Consider the following 25490-nt stretch of genomic DNA (forward strand, 5'->3'; position numbering starts at 1 on the left):
CATTCCGTCTCTAGCAATCTAGCAAGGTGTTTGTTGTTGTTGTTGTTGTACATTCCAGACCAAACATGACATAACTGAATGGCACACAAGAAATACTTAACCTGTACCCTTACAACCCTAAGACAGACGTGCATAAGGAAGCTGTGGAAGGAAACCCTTGGTTTCCATTCTGGGAACATCAGCACCAGAAATGTCGCATAAAACTAACAGTTTCACAGATAGATGGTGAAACTTAGTTTCCTCGAATAAATAAGCAAATAACTGACAACAAAAAAAAAAAACACACACATACACACCAAAAACAACGACAGCCTTCCTATAATGCAAAAACGGGTTTGGTTTGTTACGCCATGGTATAATCAAAAGGGATTAACATTTAGTCAGTCCTTAGCTCCTCCAGTCAACTGTCAAAATGGCAAATCATTATGTCAGCTGCTCAGAAAAGGAGAAGAAAAAAATTTAAGAAAATAATATCAGAGGTGCAAGGGACTTTATGGCCAGGTATTTCATAAAAGATGTTGAATTTTGGTGGGGGCTACCCACTTACCATGAATTTGATTAAATACTGCATGCTCTTTTAGTGAGAGCTCTTTGCTGTGTGCAAATGGAATGTGTTACATGTGCATTACAGCAAGTCAACAACCGGTGTCCACTCGGAAATGTGCAAACCATGTTATTCTCGTGCACAAGCAAGACACATAGCCGGCCTGATCGTCATCTCATCTAAGATCTGGTTCTGTCTGCTGCCCGACCCAAAGGAAACATTAAAAAAACCAAAACAACCTTCACTTTTTATTTACATAAGAAAATGGATGGTCAGATAAACACAGCTCAGCAAGCTGACTTACACCATGAATACTAGCACATGTAGCATTTAAAAAAAAAATGTTTTACCAGTCATGACTACCACAATTCAATCCTCACTTTTAGACTGACTTATTGTACCAAGCTTCAACGAAATTATGTACAAACAAACTTTAAGTGAAATTTGTCCTGTATTCACAGAACTTTTCACAAAGCCATATAAAATATTTCCTGCTTCCATGGCGCCCTGATGCACTAACTGAGCGGCGTCTAATGAGGGTCATGCACTGAAGCTGGCTGTGCTTTGACCAGAACCCCCACTAGGGAATCCAACCACAGGCGGGAAGCTGAATTTTTCAAGACAATGCCCAGCGATAGTGGAAATTCCCAGCTAGGAAAGAAGGCGGCTGTACTCAGAGAACACTGATGATTTCTTCACTCCATCCCAGATCCGAGCAGCATAGTGGAACCTAGTCAAGCCCAGAACACAAACTGGTTACTCTTCACACAGTTTAATTCATTAGTAATTGGTGCAGATATATCTGTTATGAGTACATTGTGATTATTCAAAGTATAGAATCAATAAGGGATTAACGAAATAACTATCAGTAAGCAAAATGTGAGAAAAATTAAATCAAGAGGTTATATCAGAATGATAAAGACAAAAGCTAATATGCAGCACTTAAGAATTTCTAATAAAGGCATCTAAAGGACAGTATGAAATGAAAGGCAAACCCAGTTTAAATCTGATTTGATGGAATGTCACCTAAGAGCACACCAAGTCCAAAAGCATTTAAAAGAATTTCATCGATGAGAAAAGATTTCTGTGACAGCATGGAGACATCACGGCGAACACTGACCTAACCGTGCAGTTCCAAAACCTAGTCTACATAGGTTCCATCTAATAATAAATATGTATCATTGATACAGGGGTGTCGATGCAACTGAATTGGATTCACAGTATGAATTAAATTTTCCTAAATTTGTTTTCCTTAAAGTTATTTGGTGCTTTGTCTGCTATACTAAAGCACCTGCAGGAGTGGCATCTTACCAGTTCTTCTCAGTGAGGATGGTGTGAGACAGTTGGCAGCGGGACATGGCCAAGACCTGGCTGCGTAACTTGGAGGCCAAAGAGGAGAAGCTGGGGTGTCCCCTGTACCCGGGGAGTAGGGAGAACAGCGGGATGGATGCAGAGCCTGGTGACACAAGCACAGGTAATGAGGCTATCATCAGTAGCAGCCCATCAGTTCTCAAGAAATGGCAAAGACCTGCTGACCTGCCCTGGTCAAAGCGTCCTCTCCTTCAGTTTCCAGCACTGGCAACAGGAACAAGTTGACTTCTGTCTCCAGGTAGTCCCGCCCCAGGCCAGGGAAGATATTACAGTCCAGCATGGACAGTGTGCCTGAGCAAAGAGATCGCCAGCTCATAAATAAATCCTACTGGACACTTAAAGCTATGCTTTTCCCAAACAACTTCAGGAGAGTACAGGATTACCCAGCAGCTCCAAATCTCAAGTACAATACTCAAAAGGAGAGATTTCAGTATAGCTACCTGAAGACAACCTACTGAGTTCTGCCACTGAACAATCAAGACCAACCACTCTAAGTGCAGATGCGTGAGCATGGAGCCGCTCTGAGATGCCGGCACCAAGCTGCTACAAGTGCAGGTGCAGAGCTGCTTCAGCTATACACTGCTTTACCCCACCTTTATACTTCAGGTGAGAGTGAGCCATCAACTTGTCCACCACAGTGTGCATCTTCTTTAGGTTCTTGGGACAGAATTCCTCCCTCCTGGCCTTGTTCTGCAGGAACACTGCAAAAATCAAGAAAAACTTAAACACATACATACATGAAGTGTAAACATGTACACAGAATATCAACGGCCCACTCACCAATGTGAGGGTAGTACTCCGAGCCCTCGTCGGAGCCTGCAGAGCCGGCACTGTCATGACTGGCAGACGGGGTAGAGGGCTTCAGCATCTCAGCGGTCTGGAGGAACCTGGAGGGGCATTGCACTCAGGTCTACAATTGCTAAACAAGTGCTTATGTCTTTCCTACGTGTGCAGAGGTTAAGCAGTATTATTTGTATCCTCATCTAAATTTGTTACATGAACTGCCAGCAACCACAGGGCCATGAGAAAATACTTGCTGCCAGCTCCCAATTTCCTCGTTTATCGCTTTTCTGTCACACTGAACGGCTTGAGACAAAAGGTAATATGTGATGTAGGGAACCTGCCTGAACAGATGATGTATTGTGTACGATTGTCTATAGAACAAAAGTTATGAAAGACGTTTAGGAACTTGTCCCTGACAAGAAGCCATAAGCGTATTGGAGATTAGATTCAACTTTATTGTCATTGTACATGTACAATGAAATGCAGTTTAGCATCTAACAAGGAAGTTAGGTGTTAGCCTGATTTATAACCCGAATAGTGCAATTTCCATCATTGCCGAAGCACCTGTTATCTTTAACATCACACTCTCAACTGGCCAAACGAACTCATCAAAAATACGTAACTATTTGCAAACACTGAAGTCTAAGAATTTTAGCCAATTAACAATTAAAAATATTTGAATGGATTTTTTTGCCACAAGATTTTACTCCTAAGTGTATTGGGTGTTTTGCCAAATACCTGTAAAGATTTATATCAGTGAACCAGTCCTGAACCACAATGACGACATGGCACACAGTGAAGAGGAAGGCAGCTACCTGCAAAGACTTGGGTCAGAAAAAAAACAGCTATAAGAGCTACAACAATGGGATTTTTCAGTTGCTTTGTGAATTCAGGAAATACAAAGGCTACCAAAATATCCAGTTAAACAAGTGTAGACACACGCTCACACAGCTATCATTGCAAAATACTGTACAAATGTCTTTATCAAACCAAAACAAATTACCAGTAGCCTTATAAATTTAAATGCATCTACCAAATTAAATCATTACCTAATGTGCAAAATGGAACATTTGTTTAATGCTTCCAGTTCATAATCTAAAACAAACATTGCATTACATTTTGGAATGGGGTGGGGTGTCATTTTTACATGCCAGCTGCACCCTCCCTGAGACAATATGGGCAGCCAAGTGCGTGTACAGGGATGAACTGCAATGCATATGAATGGCAAGAAATTAAGCATGAGGCAAGGTCTGAACATCAAAATAGCCCAGAGAGGGAAAGCCAGTGTGATGTGTCACATCTCTCCTGGAAGAGCTGAACGCGTTTCATGCTCGGTTTGAGGCAAACAACTACGCCAACCCAGAGAGCTGCATGCCGCCAATGACCTCTCCATGCTCTCAGTCTCCGTGGATGAAGTGTGCAAGACCATATGACGAGTAAATCCTAGCCAGGCTACTGGCCTGGACAGCACCCCTGGGCAGGTTCTCAGAACGTGCATGGATCAGCTGGTGGTAATGTTCACAGACATCGTTAATCTCTGCCTCACCCTGTCTGCTGTCCCTGTTTGCTTCAAGATGTCCATCATTGTCCCTGTACCAAGCAACTCCTACCATGCTCAACCTGCTACTGCCCCCTGCAGGCCACATACACCAGACAGTGCTGGAGGAAAGTCGCTAAAATCATCAGAGAGTGCAATCACCCAGCCACACTCTCTCACCCTGCTACTGCCCCCTGCTTGTGAAGCACTGACCTGCATTTCCACATAAGTGTGAGGGAGGTTGTACTCAGGTGGTAGCTTGCGGTCGTTGTTAATGAGATGATCCAAAATAGAAGGACTCAAAATAGGCTGTAGGCAAAAGGCAGTCCAGGTCAATTAAATGATGATATAAATACCCGATTGGGTATTTAAAATTACATTTATGAAGCACAAGGTTTTGTCCAAAGCACAAAAAGTATCCAGAGCACATGGGATCAAAGTGTAAAGTCAGCCAGCATCCAGTAACCCTAGAGCAGGTGGGGTTACTCAACAATCTGAGATTTGAATTAGTGAATCGATGAATGAATATTACATTCCTATAGAGCTTTTCAAGACACCCAAAGCACTTTTCAGAACCAATGGGGAGTCACATCAGCCACCACCCACCTGGATGATGCAAAGGGAGCCATTCTGCACCAATATGCTCACCAAACAGTAGCCAAGGTGGTGAAGGGCCAGGGGAGAATTCATCAATCAGATAGAGGGGATGATTAGGTGATCAGATTTGATAGGGCCACAGTGGGCAAGAATACCGCCCCTATTCTTTCAAAAGATGAGAATCAGGACCTCGATTTTACGTCTCATCCAAAGGACAGTACCATTTTTACAGCACAGTGTCCCCGTCATTGCACTGGGGTATTGGGATCCACGCAAACCACAGGATGGGCTAACCTGTTGGCCACACCAACACCTCATTCAGCAGCAACCCAACTTTCCTGGCTGATCTCTCATCCAAGTACTGGCCAGGTCCAAACCTGCTTAACTTCAGGAGGATTACCTAGTCTGAACTGCAGGAGGTATGGCCACTGACATTGGCCATGAGGTTTGAACCCATACCCCTTTGGACACAGGCTCCCTAACCTACTGAAAGAGGTGATGTGTAGCTTAAAGTTATTTGGAGGGGGTTAGTCTTCTGTTCCTGTGATAGGAAGGTTGCCAGTTCGAGCCTTGGCAGAACAGCTCCCATTGGGCCCCTGAGCAAGGCCTGAAACTCCCAGAAAGGCTCCCGGACGACGGATAAATGGCCTGACTTTGTACTCGGAAACCAGGCATCACTCGCAACTGTATCAGTGTGTGTGTGTGTGTGTGTGTGTGTATCATAGGACAACAAGATAATATATATGAAAAGAAGCATTCCAATGTACCTGTACTCATACTTATGCAAATGGAAAATGAAGGATTACTATATTTCTGCTACACAATGCCCCATGAAACAGACAAAAGACAACTGTTGCTGCAGATAGCTTCCAACCTGTGTGTCCAGGAAGATCACACTCTCCTGGGTGATGTAGAAGTCAATCCCACTGCTCTGGTTGCCTCCCCTTTCTTTGATCTCCTGACTCTGTGCCCTGAATACATATGCCCTAAAAAACAACATTACAACTTTATGTTTGCATTGTACTACTTAAACGTAATACACAGTATCATGAAAAAACACACCGCACTGCACTCCAAAACAACACTTGTGCAATGCATGTGCTTCCATAGTCTTGTGGCATCCTGATTAATTAACCAGTGTCCCATCATGCTTCGGGACATGTATAATAATGCTACATGAGCCTTGTTAGTCTTTTTGTGGCATGAAGAACAGATCGGAAGAGGAGGACAGACTACCCAATTTTAGTTAAGAACTAACTAAAGTAATTCTTCTAGACAGAATTACCTTGGATCATCTTCAGGTAAGTTAGCAGAGAGCAGCGACATGATTGTGGATTTGCCGGTTCCCTGGAGCCCGATAACACCCACCACGAGCATGTCTGTCTGGTCCCGCAGATACTGTAGAGAAGAAACCATAAAAAGAACCTACATGAATCAGTACGCAAGTACACAACACAGAGCACACACGAGATTTTCAGCTAGTTAAAGCTTAAGTACAACTTAAACAGGCAGGTATGATGCCTAATTCAGTCTGTACTTGTTTTAAAACAGTTTTTTGGTAGAAACTATATTTAGAGCTTCAGAATATAATCAACTTCTAAACTGCTTAATTAGTCAAAAGCATTTAGTATGCCATTAAACTGTATTTTCAAAACAGCATTATTAATTCAGAAGGTATGACTTCCATCCATCTTCCATATCTGCTTGTTGCAGGGCATCCGGAGCCTATCCCAGAAGCTATAGGTGCAAGGCAGGGTGTAACCCAGGATGGAGCACCAACCCATTGCAAGGCACACTCACACACCATTAACTCACACACATACCTACTGGCAATGTGGTAACTCTGATCACCTTCAAAATGTTTTTGGACTGTGAGGGGAAACTGGAGTACCCAGAGAAAACCCCACGATGACATGCAGGGTGAACATGCAAACTCCACATGCATGGAGCCATGTTGGAGACTTGAACCCTGGCCACAGATGTGTGAGGAAACAGTGCTGACCACTGCACCACCAGGCCACCCTAAATGTCCCCTCAATCATTATTAAAGCAATACAATTTATACGCAAATTGCAATTAGATATACTTAATCCATTTTTGTTCATATTATCATATATAAATATTTATATTATATTGTTTAAATATTATTTACAATAATAATATGATTTATGCTTGTTTTTACATTGTAATGCATTGATCAAGATAAAAATAACACACAGCCCATAATGGTTATTGGCCAATACACAAGAAAAACATCATATAAAATTAAACAATTAAATCAAATTTCATGATTACTAAATCATGATTCTGGAGAGTATATGACACAACATGTCTTGCCAAGCCATCAGGCCCATTGCTATGGAGCAGGATTATATTTTTTGGCTTTTCATTGGTTAAATTAAAACCAATCATGAGAAGGATTAGTCTTTACACATATACGACGAACATAAAAAATATGTCACTAAAAAGGTATTATCAGCATAAGCAGCAGACTCAGTAAGCGTGTCCCTTTACCTCCATAGCACTGTCACACCAGTTCATCTGGTCATCCACAAGCTTAATACTGTGCTTCATTTTCTCTGGCGGTAGAAGCTTGGTTTGACCAATCACAGCTGTTTTAAAAAAAATAACGTCTTAGGTCTTACACCGCCATTTGTTACTTTAGCAATTATGGACATTGTCAAGAAAATGACTACTATGCAGAACAATTTAAAGAATCATTCAGTATTCAAAACACAAACCTCACTAACATAATTAGTTATAGGTGTTGTCATGAAGAGTGTAGACGACTGTTGGTGTCGGGAGTGGTGGGCGGCGAATGCCACCTTGCGGACCGTGTAGGAACTGTAGTTTTGAGTTTTAGCCCCCTGCGGTATCTGGAGCTCATTGTCATAATTAGTGCAGCTTGTTCAGTTCAGCAGCCGTACGTTTGTATTTGGTTAACGTTTGCTCCCTTTACTGTAATCCTTTATTTTGTTTATGATTTAAGTTCCGCATTTTAAGTATGTTTAAATACCTAATTTATGAAGGATGGCATAATATTGTGTTCTTAGTGTTCAGGTAGCCCATGGTACGTCGGCTGCAGAGCTATTGTGCTAACTCATTTAAATATTGTTTAAATATAAAAGGCTGTTAATTTATCATTCCGGAACGAGATAATTGCTGTTATTTGGCGGTGTGTGATGTTTACCGAGAGTTCAATTTGGTTGTTACACAACCACACTTATATACCCATGAAAGCAAGTTGGTGGAACAACAGACTGATGCATTCTGACCGATGCACACTCAGGACTCATAACGCCATAAGAAACCAGCATTAATAGGCAGCACCTCCTTCTTCACAGGTATAATTCAAGTTAAGCAGCTTGCCCAAGAATATTCCCCATTTTTTAAACATGGAGCCTCATACTTCAGGTAATTTAGCTTCATTTACACAGCCTTTACGAAAGTAATTCCAAAAGAGAATGGATGCACAGTGTGCAGGATGCTACAGTCTGGGATGTTTAACATACAGCAATTTAAAAATTCCATAAATATCAGTTGTGGTAGAAACTCACGGTCTACTACACCACTGGACGCAGCCGGTCCCATGCCTCGATTCTGGATTTGGTACACAGGCTGGGTGGGTCTCTGTCCCTCTCTCTCCAATTTAATGGCTCCTAGGCCAGGAGCCGAGGGGACCGAATCAGGGGATGTTCCCGGTTTTCCCCCATCATCCCGTGTTTTAATCAGCATGATAGGCTTCTCTAAAGATGGAGGGCCGCCGGGAGCAGTCGGCGTCGCCTTAGTCTGAAACAAAAGCAAACACTGAAATAGCAGCTGTGTGCTCCTCCATGCAAAATCCTCTGCACACCAATCAGTTTTTGCATCACAATTCACTCTGGTCACTTGCATTACAATAGAAATCACCTGTCAATGACTCACTGTTCAGAGTATTACTGAGACTATTACTGATGGTCAATGAAATTAAATTACCAAACCTTTTCACAATCACTGAAAGCAAGTGCATGGTTAGAGACTGTCCACTTTACCCTCTCCCCCGGAGGTTTTGCTAGGATAATAGGAGTCTTTGGCAGAAGAGGACCTGGTGGCTCCACACTACCATCCTGCAGAGAATAAAATAAACACTTTATTATTACTTATTAGGTCAACACCGAAGCAGGGCTATGCTTCCCAAAAGTGATCGATTTTAACAAATAACGAACAGGATAATGAACGATGTAGGTAAAAAACCAGTGAGAACTGCAAGTGTTTCCAAAACCCTTTATTATTCCAGAATTAACTAACAAACTTTAAGTAGTATTTTATTGGCTTCCCCTCAGCCTTCATTTAAGAAAAGCACAGAATGTCGATAATAGGAACATTGATCCCACATATTTCATTGGTGAAATATACGTTACATGATTGTCCTACCACAACTTTGCAAATGTTTTTAAAAAATAAACTAATCAAAAATACACCAAAGCAACCAAAATTTACACCAAAATATATAAAAAAATATATATAAAAAAAAATTATATATGAAAATATAAAACCGGGCTCAAAACGTGATGCTGCTACCTTATAAAAAAGTGCAATTGCAAGCAGCAATAGGAAAATTAAGTAACTGTTCTCAAAAGAAGCTTTAAAACAACTTATGAAGGAGGTGGCCAAAAATATAGTTTAATAAAATAATTACTGCAGTGTTGTGCAGCATAGCACACACAACAAAACATGCATAGCAGCATTCATGGGAAAATCTTAGAGCTCCCAAGGACTTCTTGCAGACACCAGGATCACATCTTCCACATGCCTAAAGCCCCCTCTACAGCAGTGTGTCTCTTTGGTGTGAGGTGTGATACCTCTCCTCAGTCCAGTCACGGTTTGGGGATTCAACACTGGAATCAGCAGGTATTCGCTAAGACAATATCTGCTGTCTCCCAATAGCCAGCCACCAGCAAACACACAATCCTTTGCCATCTTACACACTCCAAAGCTGATATAAGTATATATATGTACTTATATATATGTACATATAAGTACATAAGCATATATAAATATATATGTACTTCTAGGCCACTTGGAGACAATGTCTGTCAAATGTCCTTGATGGCTACACATCACCTGGACATTTAGGCTTAGTGCCAAGAACCATTTTCAGCAGGTGCAGATGGGATTCAAGAGGCTGTGAGTATGAATGGGGTGGAAGGTTCCATCCACTGCACCTACAATACCAAGTACGCCTGCAATGACATGAAAGCCAATTTTAGTGTCATGCAAGGCATCCCCTCCTGCTGGAAGTTGTATGTAGTTGTGCACACAGCATTACAGAAGTGTCATCAATGCACAGATGCAGGACACAGCAGCCTTGCTGAGACCATGTGCATCTGTAAGTCTGTAGGAACCCATCGGTGGCATAGAAACAGAGAGCTGTCAGAAGCTGCACGGTACACCGAGGGCAAAATTCCATTGTGTTCCTCTTTTCAATTTATCCTGCACCAAACCAAAGAGGCTCATTATTTCACCCCAGGCCAGCCTGTATTTCTCTATACATATACGATGGTTCATGACCACCTGCAAAACAGCACTCAGACAAAGAGCTTGGCTTCCTGGATGGTACCGTCTTCGGTTGACTTGCACAGCAGACTTATGAATTGCTGATCACGGGGGGTGATTTACCTTTTCAGTTCAAAGAATGTGACTGACATAGCAAGTGTATTTGGTCAGCTCATTATTTAGCCTACCGGGGTAGTTCAGAATTTATTAATTGTGCCACATTCCATTCATGAACTGGAATTTGAACTGAACTGGCTATACCCTCTAAGATGTTGAATTCGAATGCCAGTATGAAGAATTTAATTAATTTCAGTTCAAAGCAATTCAATGCAATCACGGAACATAGCAATGTAACAATCTTGGGAAACAAATAATTACATAAAAGACTTACTTTCAAGATGGTAAATGTATATATTGACCTTATATATAACTAGAGAGTGAAGTGAATTTTGTATTTGCATGATTGTAAGATAAAAATTGTATAATTAAGCCTATTCTAACAATATAGGGCCAGAATTCAGTGTGTGCTGTTCATGTTAACATGCTGTGTAATTCATATAGAAATATTAAGCTGCATTGCTACAGGTGCACCTACACTGTATATGAATTTATGTGAAGTCAATTACATTTTAATTCTACTTCCTTATATTCAAATTCATTTTGCAAATCTGCACGGTGTTTTCAACCAACTGTTGGAACTTAATTTCATTTTCAAGTTAATTCTAAATGGTACACAACCCTGTTATGTACTCCAACTGCATACAGGTGTAAACTAGCATGCCCATTTTGCGCTAATTTATAGTCTACGTTAGTTTACATTGTAATATTGACCTCTTATCACATCATCAGCATTATTAGATATTACGTTAACCAAATCAAATCGTCATGTTTTGCCATGAATTTCAGGCGATCTCTGTGTCTCTGTGACAGGACAGCAGACAAAGTTAAAATAATTAGCGACATAGAAAATAGTCGTGGGAGCATTACGAACTACCGAAGCTACGAAGGGTTTCGAGAAACACTCGCTAATTAAATGATTAGTCTTAAATGCTAGATAACGAATTACTTCGAGTTACGAAGCTTTGAGGAAACGCACAGCAATTAACACCACAGCCAGATGGGTCGGACTTTTACTTACCCTTCGCTCCCGGGGGACATACTCCCGCTCTCGTCCCGGACCAGATAAATTCTGTCCTGGAGGTCCAGGCTCTCTGTCACGGCGTCGCCTTCTTCTCCGTCCCTGTCCGTATATACCAGGCTGACTATGTCCGGACTCGGACATTATCTCCTCCACAGACAAGAAGAAAAATATACCTCAGAAACAAATGCTATTACATTTCTACAATACATCTAGAAACTGGACTGCGTGATATTTTATATCAATACTGTATAAGTAAGCACAACAGATGTCATAAAAAGGTAAATACTTTTTTATAACTAATGAACTGCATAATTCAAAGAGATTTATTTCAATGTTCAGTTAATAATACATGCCATATGAGAAACAAAATAGATTTGGTAAGAATACACTATTTTTCGGTATTTTACATTAGATAAAACCATCAAAGTATCACATGTTCTCCATTACCTTCGCACTGTGATCTGAATTAACGTTCGTTTTACTCAGAGATTCTTCTCTGATGAAAAAAACGAACGCCTTCCGTAAACGGTGTGCCACAATTTACATCCGGATGGAAACAGAGGCTTCTCCATCAAAGGGACTTCACAGCTGTAACACAAACATAAAATCTTTCAAAATGTCTAAAAAGTCGAGTCGTGAAACCAAAAGTCGATTTTGCGGGTTTCCTGCATGTCAATGCAATTCCTGTTATCAATGCATAGGATCCAGATCAATAAATATAACTGTTCAAAATACACATATTGTTAAAATGCACCTGTAAAATGATTTCAGGGATTCAAGTTAAACATGCTCAAGTGTATATTTAATATTTATAGTTAAATTTAGTACTTTAAAATGATAGCAAAATTTAAGTTATTGCTATTCTGTAATATTTATTACATACAACAGTATGAGGACGTTTCAGAAATAAATTGTACAATTGTTTTGGTAATGAAGATGCAAATCTATTATTCAATGTATCCTTTTCTGAACAATCTTAAATGTAATGGCAATAAGGAGTATGAGCACTGTAGTTTAAGAAATGTCTAATAGGCTTGTGAGTCTAGATATATCGACCAAGTTATTCTTGATGTACAGAAACTGACTTAGGAACAAACCTTTTATGACAATATAATGCCAGTATATTATAATTACATTGTAAATGCTGACTTAGTTAGTTTGAAATAGCATTAATTGATCATATGCAACTGTTTTACCACAATCCCTGCTGAAAAAAAAACAGCATAGACCAGCATAGCTGGTTGCCAGCATAATGCATACTGATTATACCAGCATATGCTGTTTTTTGATACTGGTGGACCAGCATCATTAATAAGATATTGCTGGTGGACCAGTACAGCTATGTTGGTCTATGCTGTTTTTTCAGCAGGGATGACCACACATACAGATACAGATCTCTTCTACAGATATTCATCCCTCATCTGAACCAAGCAAAAATCAGTTCTTTGGCTGCTTGACTCAACTGGGGCTGCAGAACACTGGGCAAACTCCATTAGAAGGACCTCCACTGCAGGGCCAGAATTCACATGACCTCTACTGTAGGGACAGAAATCACATGACCTCCACATCTATTCTGGACATGATACAATTGAAGAACTGTAGAAGAGTAGGCTGAACACGTGGATGGATAACACCTTGTTTCCGTTAAAATTATGAAGAGGGATATTTCTCATGGGTGCAGTGGGGGTGCAGTAGTTAGTGCCGCTGCTCACAGCAATAAGGTCCTAGGTTTGGTCCCCGAGCCGGGTGTAAGACCTTTCTGTGTGGATTTCAGTGGGCTTCAGTTTCCTCCCACAGTACAAATTGTGTGCAAATTGGCAAATTTAAGTTAACCCTGTGGGTGTGTGTGCCCTGCGGTGTCTTGGCGACTGCCCAGGGTTGTTTTCTGCCTGCGCCCGTCGTTCCCAGGATAAGTTCTGGTTCCCCTTGCGACCCCGGTTGGGATTAAGTGGTTAAAGTGATGGATGGATATTTCTCATAATATCTTACATAGAACTGAAAATTTCATACTGTAAAATTAAAACAGACTATTGATATGCACCCATTCCCGGTGCTGCATTAATGTCACTGACATAACAAATATATATTTTAAAAGATACGATTAAAGTCAGTTCCCAATGTTGCACTAATGTCATATCCAGCGCTATTGTGGATGTCATGTGATTTCGAGCCTCCTAGTGGAGATACCACTTCCATTCCTGAAGTTTGCTTGATGTCATGTCTGGGCAAGGTATGGAGGTCATGTAATTTCTGGCCCCACAGTGGAAGTCGTCCAGTGTTCAGCAGCCAGATCCCCTTCGGAAGCATCCAGGCAGAAGCATGGGATAAACACATTCAATTTCCGGATGTGGATGCCCTGCTTTTTGAGCCCTGAAAATATCCTTGGCTGATATTACTCACGGCTATGTTCGTCCACCCCAGTCCATTAAGGCAATGGTTCCCTAAGTGGGGTCAAGAAATGATTTTCAGTACATGTGAATACAATTTAAAAGCATTTTAAAATATCCAATTTTAATTATACATGTTAAAAAGATAAAACTGTGAAAAACTAATAAAAAAAATGCAAATCAATGTATAAATTAAATATTTCAGGAACCTACAGTCGTTGCCCTCACACGTCCCTTGAAGTAATTAAACTACAAGTTTACAACATATAACAACATCAGGTGCAGGTCAGTTTGCAGCGCCACAACAAATATGGCACAAACCATATTGAACTTTTGCAAACAAGCTAAAATAATAGACCTTAATCCTTTTCACCATGTTGAAATGTTGGTTAATATTGAGACAAACCCATTTGGATCTGCCTACTTATTTGCGAAAATTTTCTCGCTGCTGACATACATCATACACACAGATCGCAACTACAGTAAATGTCGAGGATGTCCAAATGGCCGTCTCCAAAATCAAAGCCAGACTGGATTTGTGCTAGAGGCACAGTGCCCTCCCATTTTACTTGGTAAGTTTAGCGTTATTTAAATGCCAGGCCATTATAAAATTCTTTAACTATGGTTGTTAAACTATTCTGTTCTTTTAAGTTATCAAAGCGATGCATCCATGTGCGTACAGGTGCGTTTGTTTGCCAAAATTTGCATGCTTCAATTATTTTGGGGGTTATAGGCTGAAAAGTTTGGGAGCTCATACTTAAGGCAGGCTGACTGGGTAGGTGTTCATGTTAGTGTAACTGCACCCTAGTGGTGATGTTGAGGAGTCAAGCTTTGTAGCTTACCTTCTGGCCTTGGGAAACTCCTCAAAATCTGAATATTCCTGGATGATTTTTTTCAGAGAACCTGTTGCCTGCAAAAACCTGCTTACAGCAACAGGCTGGAGTCTTTCAGTATGGAGAACTGAACTGTATACATAAGGGATGAAGGTAACACCAACTGCTCAACCTGGGAGGCACTAGTGGTTTCTCTTTTTGAAACTCCTCAACGTACAGAAGTATGTGACTCTGTGGGCCACTGGGGAGGGCCGAATCCCTCATTGGGGCAATGCAGCTGCAAACACAAATGGGCTGGCTGTGGGAGGGTGGGCCATGACAGTCTTGGAAGGCAGTCCAGAGACCAGGCTGATATGCTCAACCTAAATTTCTAATGTATTTTTTCTCACAACCTTGCAAGCCTTTCCAGAATACCCCTCCAAACCCACTCCATATATTATGTCTTTCAGTCCCAACTGAAGGGGGTAGCTTTCTTTTTGTGTATCCTACTCCTAAACAAACCAATGTCTCCTAAAAGCTACTAACCAAAATCCTGTTCCCTGCTGTGCCCCATGGGACATGAGTCTGCTTGTTTTCTTAACCAGATACACACTCGCTTGCATGATTTTCATACTTTTTGGAAATCAAAAAAGCATTTCCTGTCTGATAATTTGGTTTACTATAGGAAGAGCAGTTTCATTTTTCTGTTTTGTTGGCAACAATGTTGGAATGCTGGCAAATCAAGTCCTCCTGACGTAAGGAAATTAACACAGTATGAACTGTGCTTCAACTAATCAATATCTGACTATTGATTAGCTTAGAAATGTGTTGATGCTGGACTAGAATAAAATAGCAATCATGTGCAGGTTTTCAAAGCAGTACCAGTCAACCAAACCCATTGCTACAGTATAACTGGTCACCTATGCTGTCATCTTCTGAGGGGTTCTCAACCTCCCCCAACCCCAGCAATCTTGCCTAGGGCACTATATGGGTTTCAACCAGCACTGACTGTAATCTGTTAACAAATTCAATTTTTTATTAGTCATCAATAAGAATTCAATTCTGTGTGTTACTTAAATGTATGTTTTGTAGTTTTTTAATGCTCTGTAATAGTCTGGTATCTCATCCAACATGAACCCCAGGCTTCAGGCCCCCCATTTCCAGGATAAGAGGCTGGAAAATTTATGGTTGCAGTTTGGCAACCTTTGGTAAAGGTTTACATAGCTAGAAGCAAGAATTCACATGCGATATTGTGCCTTTCAGTATTCTCTATCTTTCTTTTTTTTGGGGTGGGGGGGTGGGGGGTGGTGGTTCCAAACCATACATATTCCCTGTCCCAGAAATATAATAAGTGGGGTTTTTTTGACAGATGACACTAAGCTTTTAGAGAAAGGTCTTTTAAACCCATATGGGTACAAGTGCTCCAGAGTAGGGTTATATTGCATAGATAGCTAATTAAACATTTTATTTCAATTCATTTCAATTTCATTTGTACAGCACATTTTCTCAACATTACACCCACCCAAGCCCCCCAGTGAACAAACCAGAGGTGACAGTAGCAAGGAAAAACTCCCTAAAATGAAGAAACCTTAGGAGGAACCAGACTCAGAGGGGGAGCCCGTCCTCCAGGGGGCGGCAGAGGAAGTCAAATGAGCAAGATGGCCAAGTCCCAATGTGGTAGAAAAATTATAAATCAACCTCTCTGATAACACAGAGAGTCACTTAGAATAAAAGTCTGGAGCTCTCAGTTTGGTGAGTAAAAAAATCTCTTTTATTCCAGCAATCCAGCAAAGCGCTCTCATCACACTCTGGCACTTGGTACCAAGTCACACGGAGCACACAGAGCAACCAGTTGATAAACCATAACTCCCAATTCCCAATACGGACTTCTAAGTCCTGATTGGTCACAAAACACCAACAAACTGAGCTCAAACATATAACAAACACAATTCTCCTGCTCTATTGGTTCACCTTGGTAGCAAGGTAAAATCCACCCATCTTGCTCAATTTATCGGAATCTGTCTCAGCTTCTAAACTCTACTTGAGATATGTATGTAGATATTGATCATATGATATTGAATCACTATTAATGTTTGGGTGTTCCAGTGATTAATGATTAACACATTGACGTCATTGAATCACTGCAAATACGTAGTTAACATATGACTAGTATGATTAACATGATTACTTGTACTTTTGCACTCCCACGTAACATACTATATTGTCTGCTGCAACTATTTTATAAAGCTATAACTCGCTGTGCACCAGTTTGGGCAGCTTCAAATCTCTTCCTGCAGGTGGTTTCTCCCCCCTTTTTGTCCCGCTGTCTGCCTCTCCAAGGTCCGAGCTTTCTTCAGGGTCTGCAGAACTATCGGAGCTATCACGAAGCCAGGTCACACAGTATTCAAAACAATCTCTTCTTGCCTAAGGCTAAAGACATAATAAACCCAATATGCCTCCCTCCCGGACCTACCAATGTCCAATTTTACTACCACACTCCCCCCTTTTAAACACGTGATATCTGTGCCATTCACAAATAATCAGAGTCCACAGCATTGGCATCCATCACCTCCCTCCACTTTCACTGCATGAGGGGTCACCATTAAGATCTGATGTGGTCCCCTCCATCTCGGCGTGTTCCATCTCTTCCTGTTCAGGTCACGAACCAACACCCAGCTCCCTGTTTTGAGCGGTGTCACAGCTCATGGTGGCTCTCCCTCTGGATTCCTCCAATTGGCATGGACCGGGTCCCAGGCTGCACCTATCGCTTGCCGCAAACCTGTAAGATAAGTTAGCAAAACCCCATCCACGGTCTCCAGTGTAACATAACTTGAGGGAGACAAAACACTCATCGGCCTTCCTGTCAACACTTGAAAAGGAGCCATCTTCAAATACACTTACTGTATACTTATGTTGCAAAGGAATTTGTTCTCTTTCTCATATAATCACTACCTTTGCTTTTAAGACTATAGCTTAGATGAAGCAGAGCACTGGCATTTTCCATCAGGGATCAACCTGTTGAACATTTCAGCAATTTTTACATCACCATCATGCAGCACACTAACTGTTGTTACTGTCATTAGCTTCAAGCAACAAATTTGAAGTTATTAATTTAGTGCTCAGGAAAGGAAATATCTGTAGACCATTTATTATACCACATGTATTTTAACTAATTAACATTAAAGTATTTATATTTGGTTCTAATACATACCTAAAATACCAACATAAATAAGCATTCACTTGATAGGGGTGTAACTTAGAAACACAAAAGTACTGGATTGGCTGCTACTGTCCTATCATAAAGTAAAGAAAACGTCTGACTTGGAACGCTGGGAATTGTATGCTTCCAGTTGACTCCGCCTCTTCCTCTTGCACCGGAAGAGGAGGAGAGAACAGGAAGATTAAAAAAAAACAATAAGTCTTTGACGTCTATTTTTAAAATTCCCGAGGTAATGTTTTAATCAAGAATGAATTATTTTGAACAGTTATGAGGAGATATCGCCAAGGACACACTAGAACCGATAATTTAGTCAAATGTTTTCTAAATGTATCAGACCAGTGCCATTCATTTGCCGCACGCCGTACCAACGCTGCCCCACGTCAATGAACGCAAAAAGCGTAAGGTCTGTTTAAGAAAGATCAACCTTCGCGACATGTCATTGAATTTCCCGTGTCCTTCCCGTGGACGTGTGTTTTTATGTTTGTTGCAATACAGATGCGTGTGCCTTGACTAACAACGTGCAGTTTAGAATCGGCTTACCTTGACACTGAGTTCTTGGCGGTATGGCACAAGCATGGTACGATCACTTAACGTGATTACTTTTGCTAGTACTAGTTGGGGGCACAATTCGCTAGATCCTGATCAAATAAATCCTCTCTTTGGATTCAGTTTTAAATTTGGATTCATGCAGTATTATGCGGCACAGTCGACTGGCTCTGGTATCTGGTGTTTGTAGGAGGCGGGTTACGGAGTTTTACGTTTTCCTGGCTAGTTGCATTCGGCTAAAATAAGAGTTAGAAGGGAAATTTTATATAACTTATTCTAAGGGAGAAATGCAATTTTATAAAGTGATAATCTGCTTCAATGTTGGGCATTTGGTTTTAGCAGTGTTTAGTGGTGGTTTTAATAATGAAGATGATTCTTGCTGTATTTCTTGTCTTGTGCAGGAGTGTGTATGTCACAAGTGGAAATGTGAAACCCAGCAGGTAAATCATATGAATGCGTTGTAATATAGTGCAATGCGTTCAGAACAAGCTTATAGTAATGCGTGTCAGATGAAATGAAACCAAGATTTTTTTTTTACCTTATTTAATATTATATTTTTTCAGTTCAGTGTCCTCCCCTAATTTGTCCTTTAGATTCTTGCATAATGTCGGTGTGTACTTCAGTGAGGATGCCTACATATATGTTTCAGTGATACTCAGGAGAGCGCTACCATATTACCAAAATGTAATTTTTTGTCCTCTGACAGTTTTCCGTGCACTATCGTAATTGGATATGGAGGAGGGAAAAGGAGCGAACATCATAAGGAGAGAAACAGAAGAAATACCCTTTTTGCTTGACTAGAACACACCAGTAAGGTTATATTTTGCATGTCAGATATAATTTTTAACTACTGGTCTCAAGGGACTGTGAAAATCACCTAAACAAGTTTGTTTACTGTACAGTTTAAGAATATATTTACAGATTGTTGATAGTGCTGTAGTTTTATTTCATAGCTGGTTGGAGGGAGGTAATCTGGGCACAAATACCAAATACACAAATACCCAGTACAATCAACTGAAAACATTTTCTTTCCTGAGTCACTTCTTTCAATTTGATATTTTTTGCTCATTGCTGAGCTCTTTCTTGTTTGATGTAATGATGGACAGGTTGACAGGCGAGATCAGACAGGAATCCCTGTGGACTATGATGTTTGCAGATGACACTGGGACCAGCTATTATATATGGCTTGGAGATGGTGGCACTGACGAAAAGACAGGAGACAGAGTTGGAGGTGGCAGAGTTCAAGATATTAAGCTTTGCATTGGGAGCGACGGAGATGTACAGGATTAGGAATAAGTATATTAGAGAGACAGCTCAGGTTGAACGTTTTGGAGACAATGCCAGAGAGGTGAGATTGCGTTGGTTTGGACATGTACAGAGGAGAGATATTGGGGATGTGGGGAGAAGGATGCTGCAGACAGAGCTGCCAGGCAAGAGGGAAAGAGGAAGGCCTAAGAGGAGGTTTATGGATGTGGTGAGAGAGGACATGCAACCGGCTGGTGTGAAAGAGGAAGGCCTAAGAGGAGGTTTATGGATGTAGTGAGAGAGGACATGCAGGTGGTTGTGAAAGAGGAAGGCCTAAGAGGAGGTTCAGGAATGTGGTGAGAGAGGACATGCAGGTGTGAAAGAGGAAGGCCTAAGAGGAGGTTTATGGATGTAGTGAGAGAGGACATGCAGGTATGAAAGAGGAAGGCCTAAGAGGAGGTTTATGGATGTGGTGAGAGAGGACATGCAGCCGGCTGGTGTGAAAGCGGAAGGCCTAAGAGGAGGTTCAGGAATGTGGTGAGAGAGGACATGCAGGTGTGAAAGAGGAAGGCCTAAGAGGAGGTTTATGGATGTGGTGAGAGAGGACATGCAGGTGTGAAAGAAAGGGCCTAAGAGGAGGTTTATGGATGTGGTGAGAGAGGACCTGCAGGTGGCAGGTGTGAAAGAGGAAGGTGCAGTGGACAGGAAGAAGTGGAAACAGATGATCCACTGTGGCGACCCCTAACGGGAGCAGCCAAAAGAAGATGATTTTTTCCCTCATTGCTAAATTATTGTAAAAAGTTAGTACAAGTTCATGGAGTAAGTTATTTCTTATAAGTTTATAAAGATTAAGATTAATTAAATCGGGGAAAAAGACAAAAATGGCTTTTGGAGTGCACACTGATGATAATTCATTGTGGAATACTTTGGAAAGTGAAAAACCATTGAGGTGCCTGATTTGTGTTTTTCTGTGCTTGTCTTCATTGACTGTGATTTTTCTCTGTAAACTGTAGGACAGAGAAGGAAATGGAGGTGATTTCTGACCCCGAGGTTTTCCTGGACATGGATGTGGCAGCAGAGGAGGTGGTGATGGAGGATGAGGTTGGAGCTGAGGTGGTGCTTCAGGCCAGTGTGGATGACGTGAACAGAGTGCATTCTCTGGTGAGTGGCCACAGTCTCCTCGCCTCGGATGCAGATGAGTACTGCAGTCACATGTTGTGGTTTTGCCCATTCACAGGGTTCTCCTGAAACACAGAAGCTCCTCCTCCTAATTATTACTATTATTATTATTATTATTATTATTATTATTATTGTTGTGATGATGGTTGTTGTTTTAAATTTATTGACTAATCATGTGTGTTTGGCAAAAAAAAAGGAAATGCTTTCATTTTTGCTCAGGCTTTGAGTTTTTCCCTGAAGCTCCGATAAACTGATGTTTGCTAGCAGTAGGGTGTAGTAGGGGAATGGATCCCCTGGCAGGTTAGGGGGGCCAGCACTTCACAGGGACCTTTGAATACTTAAAATTCATAAAATTGGGCTGGGGTGGGAAAAGGTGACAATTTGCCTGGGACCCCTGAATTTCTAGCTATACCTGACTGCCAGTGATGATATATATTAAAAATAATACAGATGTTGATTTGATGTACACTTCTATAATAATACAAGTAAGGTTTATGGGCTTACTTCAGTATTGTGCAACTGTAATGAATTGATAATTTCCGTGGAAACTACAGCAAATAACTGTTCATCACAGGTTGTTAGTTTTTTTAGTTGAGTTGGAGTTAGTGGCTACAGATACTTCATGGCGTGGGTGGAAACCCACCTTTGTCTCGGAAATTTCTACATATGAATATTGAATAAGCAGCACCCAGATACTGTAGTAAAATCTGCTCTGCATAAAATATGCTTCGTAACAAGCTACTCTTTTGAAACTCTACACTTCATACTTTGATTTTGCATGAGTGGCTGAGATTTTAAATGGACATGTATAAATAAGGTGTAGCTTATAAACAGTGTAATGTTGAATAGAACTTTGTGGAAATTCTCATGTGTTCTAGAGCTGAACCTTCCTTTTTGGAACCTCCAAATTTTGTTCGAAAGTTCTACATGTACCAGTCACTCTGTGTTCCATATCTGAGCATCAGTCTAGAGAAGAAGTTGCATTTCTGGCTTATTTACGTTTGTTCATTCTTTTTTATCTTTCTGACACAGGACTTGCTCAGTCCATCAAATCTTGAGCAATTATGGTACCCTGAGGACTCCAGCGAGGATGAACATGGCTTTGAAGAACACAGGCTGGCTCAGAGTGAAAAGGACAACATGGGTGCAAGCTGCTACCAGGACGGCTGTCTATGCTGGGAATGCGGCAAGTGCTTCCAGTCTTTGCAAATGTTGATGCAGCATTTCCGCACACATAAGGCGCAGGTGCGCTGCAACATGTGCCGTGTGACTTTCCGACGGATGGTGTCACTTAGCTTGCACCTAGAAAATGTCCACAACAACATCGTTCTCTACTGCACTGCCTGTCACCTGGCTTTTAAAAGCAAGTGGGAGTTCAACAAGCACCTTGAGAAGCATAGTGGTTTCGAGTTGACTCCAGTGGTGGTGGGATCTCTTCCAAAGTCATACACAAGTTCTGAGATTAGCGAAGAGATCAAGTCCGAGCTTGGGGGCTTAGCCACCAAATTGGAAAATTGTGAGACCGACTCATTCAGTATTCCACCTGGGGAGAATCTGAGAAACTCCATCCAGGAGTCCAGTTCGCTGCCTGCTTTAGTGGCTAAAGACCATGCATACGAAAACAGAACAGACAATGGAACAGTTACCACCAACTATGCGCTACGTGTGCGCCATACGAAAACTGTCACCATGGTCTTTCCTCGTGAAAGTTTGCCTGAGAGTGCCCACCAGAAGAAGGTCCAGTTCTTTGTGTTCCGCAATGTGGACCGGGACCAGGAGGGGACTGAGGAGGGAGGACTAGATGAGAGGGAGGAAGTGTTGCAGGAAGAAGGGGAGGAAAAGGATGTTAAACCAGATCCCTCTTCTTTAATTCCCCCACTTCCTGAGACCTTAGTGTCCTCTGGCTGTAAAAACCCAAACAGCCAAGTCAAGCAGGAAGGCGTGATATCTGACAGTAGAGCCTTGATGTGGGAGGGAGCTCCAGTGGAGGAGGAGGATGAGTTTCTGGATGATAACCATAGTGATGGAGGTCAGTCTGTGCATTCCCAAAATTCAGACTCTGATTCAGACGTGTCTGAGTCCTCCACAGAATCTATCAGTAGTGGTAACTCCAGCGGTTCCTCCTACCATCCTCCCCAGCGCAGGGTGAGAAAATGCAACAAGAAGGTTGCCGTTTGTTCCATCTGTAATACCTTCTTTCCTGACACCAATGCCTTGATCGATCACAATGTCAGAACCCACCCGTCTATCAAGCCCTCTCGCATGTATGTCTGTGACTCCTGCCGTGAGGTCTTCCCACAGCAGGATATCTATAGGAGCCATCAGTGCCCCATGAAGACTACCACCAAAAACCAAACACTGCTATCTGTGCCTGCATCAACCTCAAATTTTTTTCCTGACCCTGCTTCTACCCCCACCACTACAAGTGACCCAAATGCGTCTTCTTGGAAAGACATCACGTCCATCCCTGTGATGACCTCTCGTTTGAGACCAGCTGTTACTTCAACAGCCATGAGCATTAACTTGGTGACGTCTTCTAGCAGCCTTGTCTCCATCCCCAGCTCTAATCAAGGATCCTGCGATGTTGCCGTTCGAGAGCCTGTGCGCTTGTCTGTTCCCTGCCCTCTTCAGAACCCCACGTTAGTCTGTCCCGTCTCAATGTCAAGTGGCTCTGGTCTTCAGTTGCCAAGCATTATGCTGCCAAGCTCTGCACCATCCTCTCAGTCAGCCTCCATGCCCGTTATGGCCACTGTCGTTCTTAGTGGCAGCAATGCAGTGGGCAGAGTGGCACGGGTTGTCCTGCAATCTCAAGGTCTTGCTTTTCCAACACCAACTTTGACACAAACAGTATCCCCAAAACAGCCTGTAAGTCTTTCTTCTGTGCCCAGTCAGGTTAAGACTGTAAACCAGACTCAAGCTTTGCCATCAGTGCAACTTGCTAACCTTTCACTGAGAGGTGCGATTCAGCCCCACACACTCATCAGATCGTCCCAGCCACCTGGCTCAGCTGCCACTCCTCTCTCCCGTCCACTCACTGTTTCTGTTCGTCTCCCTAACCCAGCCAAAATTCCAATCTCCCTCCCTAGTCCAGTTCCAGATTCTGTCCCTCTTCGTAACCCAGCTCCGGTCTCTGTTACTTTTTCTAATTCAGCCCCAGTTTCTGTCCCTCTTCGTAACCCAGTCCCAGTTTCTGTCCCTCTTCGTAACCCAGCCCCAGTTTCTGTCCCTCTTCGTAACCCAGCCCCAGTTTCTGTCCCTCTTCGTAACCCAGCCCCAGTCTCTGTCACCTTCTCTAATTCGCCACCAGTTTCTGTCCCTCTTCGTAACCCAGCTCCGGTCTCTGTCACTTTCTCTAATTCGGCCCCAGTTTCTGTCCCTCTTCGTAACCCAGCTCCGGTCTCTGTCACCTTCTCTAATTCAGCCCCAGTTTCTGTTCCTCTTCGTAACCCAGCCGCAGTCTCAGTCACTTTCTCTAATTCGTCCCCAGGTCCTGTCCCTCTTCACCCGGTTCCTGCCTCTCTTCCATTCTCTAACTCTGCTCCAGTCACAGTCCGATTAAACATGCTAACCCCTGCCCCTGCTAACATTCCGCTTGCAGCCTCCATACCCTCACAGGTGGCTTCTGGTGCTACGGAGCCCCTGAAAATCTTGGGCCTTTATGTCAACTGCAGCCAGGAACTTGCCCTGCAGCAACGGCTTAACAAAAGCTGGCGATCCAAGGGTCTTTTCTTCTGCCGCCAGTGTGGTGCCGTCTCACGGCAGCCATCTCTGGGCGTGCGGCATCGCTACCTTCACCGTGGCTCTCGTCGACACCGCTGCCACTGTGGCCGGACTTTCCTGCGCCGGCTCCATCTCCTCCGCCACCACGTCCAACACGCTGAAGCCACCAGATTTGTCTGTGCCCCATGTGGCCGGACGTTCGCTGGTGCTCACTGCCTGGCCCGACATAAGCAGGGTCGAGGAGATAGGGGTAGGAAGCGGAAGAGGGTAAGAAAAGACTGCCAGACTCCATTCTCCTGTGACTGTGGTCAGCTCTTCCAAAGACCAACAGCTTTTCTGTGGCACAAACTAAAGAATCATAAGTCTAAAGTGGAATTAGACTACAGAGCCACTAAATAGCTACGTGGATTTAGCGATATCATGTGCAGCTGGTAGAAGTCTTCTGAGATTTGTAGCATTTCTTTCAGTAAGAATAATCAGTAAGAATAGACATGAATTGGTTCTCTTTTTTATGGCATACTTTGCTTTTTGTTTTTTGATTCCATCAATAAAAGTGTTACTTTTCATTTCACAAAAATCATTGTTTTGGGTTTCATGTATTAATGTGTCAGAGCAATTTAAAATTGTTTTTACGGTCTGCTAGTTATCGTCAACTGAAGTCTTTGTTAGTAGCTTTTTCAGTACCACTGCCATTGAAATTAAAGTGTAGGAGATGTGTGGTAGGAAAAAGCGAAATGGGTAGTTATAATACTCTCTTTGGTGGACTTCATGACATTGACTGATGATTCCATGACATTCTGGAATCTGGTCCCAGTTTACTAGTTCTGGGGCTGTCTTGACCAGGAACTTATGTACCTCCTGGCTACTTTTGTG

General features: G+C 42.2%; 2 protein-coding genes and 1 long non-coding RNA gene across 14 annotated transcripts; 1 reads left to right on the forward strand and 2 right to left on the reverse strand.

Annotated features, from left to right (window-relative positions):
* Positions 1–779: 779 nt before the first annotated feature.
* On the reverse strand, positions 780–12070 carry smg9 (SMG9 nonsense mediated mRNA decay factor). Of its 3 annotated transcripts, none has more exons than XM_049026205.1 (14): positions 11956–12070; positions 11506–11652; positions 8813–8938; positions 8390–8621; positions 7347–7444; positions 6118–6230; positions 5707–5818; positions 4449–4544; positions 3437–3522; positions 2696–2802; positions 2509–2616; positions 2081–2206; positions 1856–2000; positions 780–1274 (listed from the first exon to the last, which is right to left on the reverse strand). In XM_049026205.1, exons 2-14 carry the CDS (start codon positions 11647–11649, stop codon positions 1196–1198), a joined length of 1572 nt encoding a protein of 523 aa, XP_048882162.1. In that variant the 5' UTR covers positions 11650–11652; positions 11956–12070; the 3' UTR covers positions 780–1195. The 3 variants fall into 3 exon arrangements, with proteins under 3 accessions (XP_048882162.1, XP_048882163.1, XP_048882161.1); XM_049026206.1 differs by having other exon boundaries at positions 8864–8938; positions 11506–11655; XM_049026204.1 differs by having other exon boundaries at positions 11506–11655.
* A 4405-nt stretch (positions 12071–16475) lies between these two features.
* LOC125749367 (uncharacterized) lies at positions 16476–18680 on the reverse strand. Its single transcript, XR_007399862.1, has 3 exons — positions 18468–18680; positions 17919–18075; positions 16476–17486 (listed from the first exon to the last, which is right to left on the reverse strand). It is a non-coding gene; the product is annotated as an uncharacterized LOC125749367 (long non-coding RNA).
* si:dkey-79d12.4 (uncharacterized) lies at positions 18076–25194 on the forward strand. Of its 10 annotated transcripts, none has more exons than XM_049026542.1 (6): positions 18076–18156; positions 18875–18913; positions 19180–19283; positions 19580–19821; positions 20732–20879; positions 21930–25194. In XM_049026542.1, exons 4-6 carry the CDS (start codon positions 19811–19813, stop codon positions 25014–25016), a joined length of 3246 nt encoding a protein of 1081 aa, XP_048882499.1. In that variant the 5' UTR covers positions 18076–18156; positions 18875–18913; positions 19180–19283; positions 19580–19810; the 3' UTR covers positions 25017–25194. The 10 variants fall into 10 exon arrangements, with proteins under 10 accessions (XP_048882499.1, XP_048882505.1, XP_048882502.1 ...); XM_049026548.1 differs by having other exon boundaries at positions 19580–19704; XM_049026545.1 differs by having other exon boundaries at positions 19630–19821.
* Positions 25195–25490: the final 296 nt, after the last annotated feature.

The sequence above is a fragment of the Brienomyrus brachyistius genome, chromosome 9 (genome assembly GCF_023856365.1).
Source record: "Brienomyrus brachyistius isolate T26 chromosome 9, BBRACH_0.4, whole genome shotgun sequence".
NCBI classification, from domain to species: domain Eukaryota; kingdom Metazoa; phylum Chordata; class Actinopteri; order Osteoglossiformes; family Mormyridae; genus Brienomyrus; species Brienomyrus brachyistius.

Excerpts from the sequence above, each read along its gene's own strand:
- smg9 (XM_049026205.1), bottom strand. The coding sequence starts at position 11,649 with ATGTCCGAGTCCGGACATAGTCAGCCTGGTATATACGGACAGGGACGG. Across the intron at positions 5,819-6,117 it reads TTACCTGAAGATGATCCAAG|GGCATATGTATTCAGGGCAC; the intron begins GTAATTCTGTCT and ends GTTGTTTTTTAG. Across the intron at positions 2,803-3,436 it reads ACTGATATAAATCTTTACAG|GTTCCTCCAGACCGCTGAGA; the intron begins GTATTTGGCAAA and ends ATGCCCCTCCAG.
- si:dkey-79d12.4 (XM_049026539.1), top strand. The coding sequence starts at position 18,242 with ATGTTTTCTAAATGTATCAGACCAGTGCCATTCATTTGCCGCACGCCG. Across the intron at positions 18,331-18,874 it reads ATGAACGCAAAAAGCGTAAG|GAGTGTGTATGTCACAAGTG; the intron begins GTCTGTTTAAGA and ends TGTCTTGTGCAG. Across the intron at positions 18,914-20,731 it reads GGAAATGTGAAACCCAGCAG|GACAGAGAAGGAAATGGAGG; the intron begins GTAAATCATATG and ends TGTAAACTGTAG.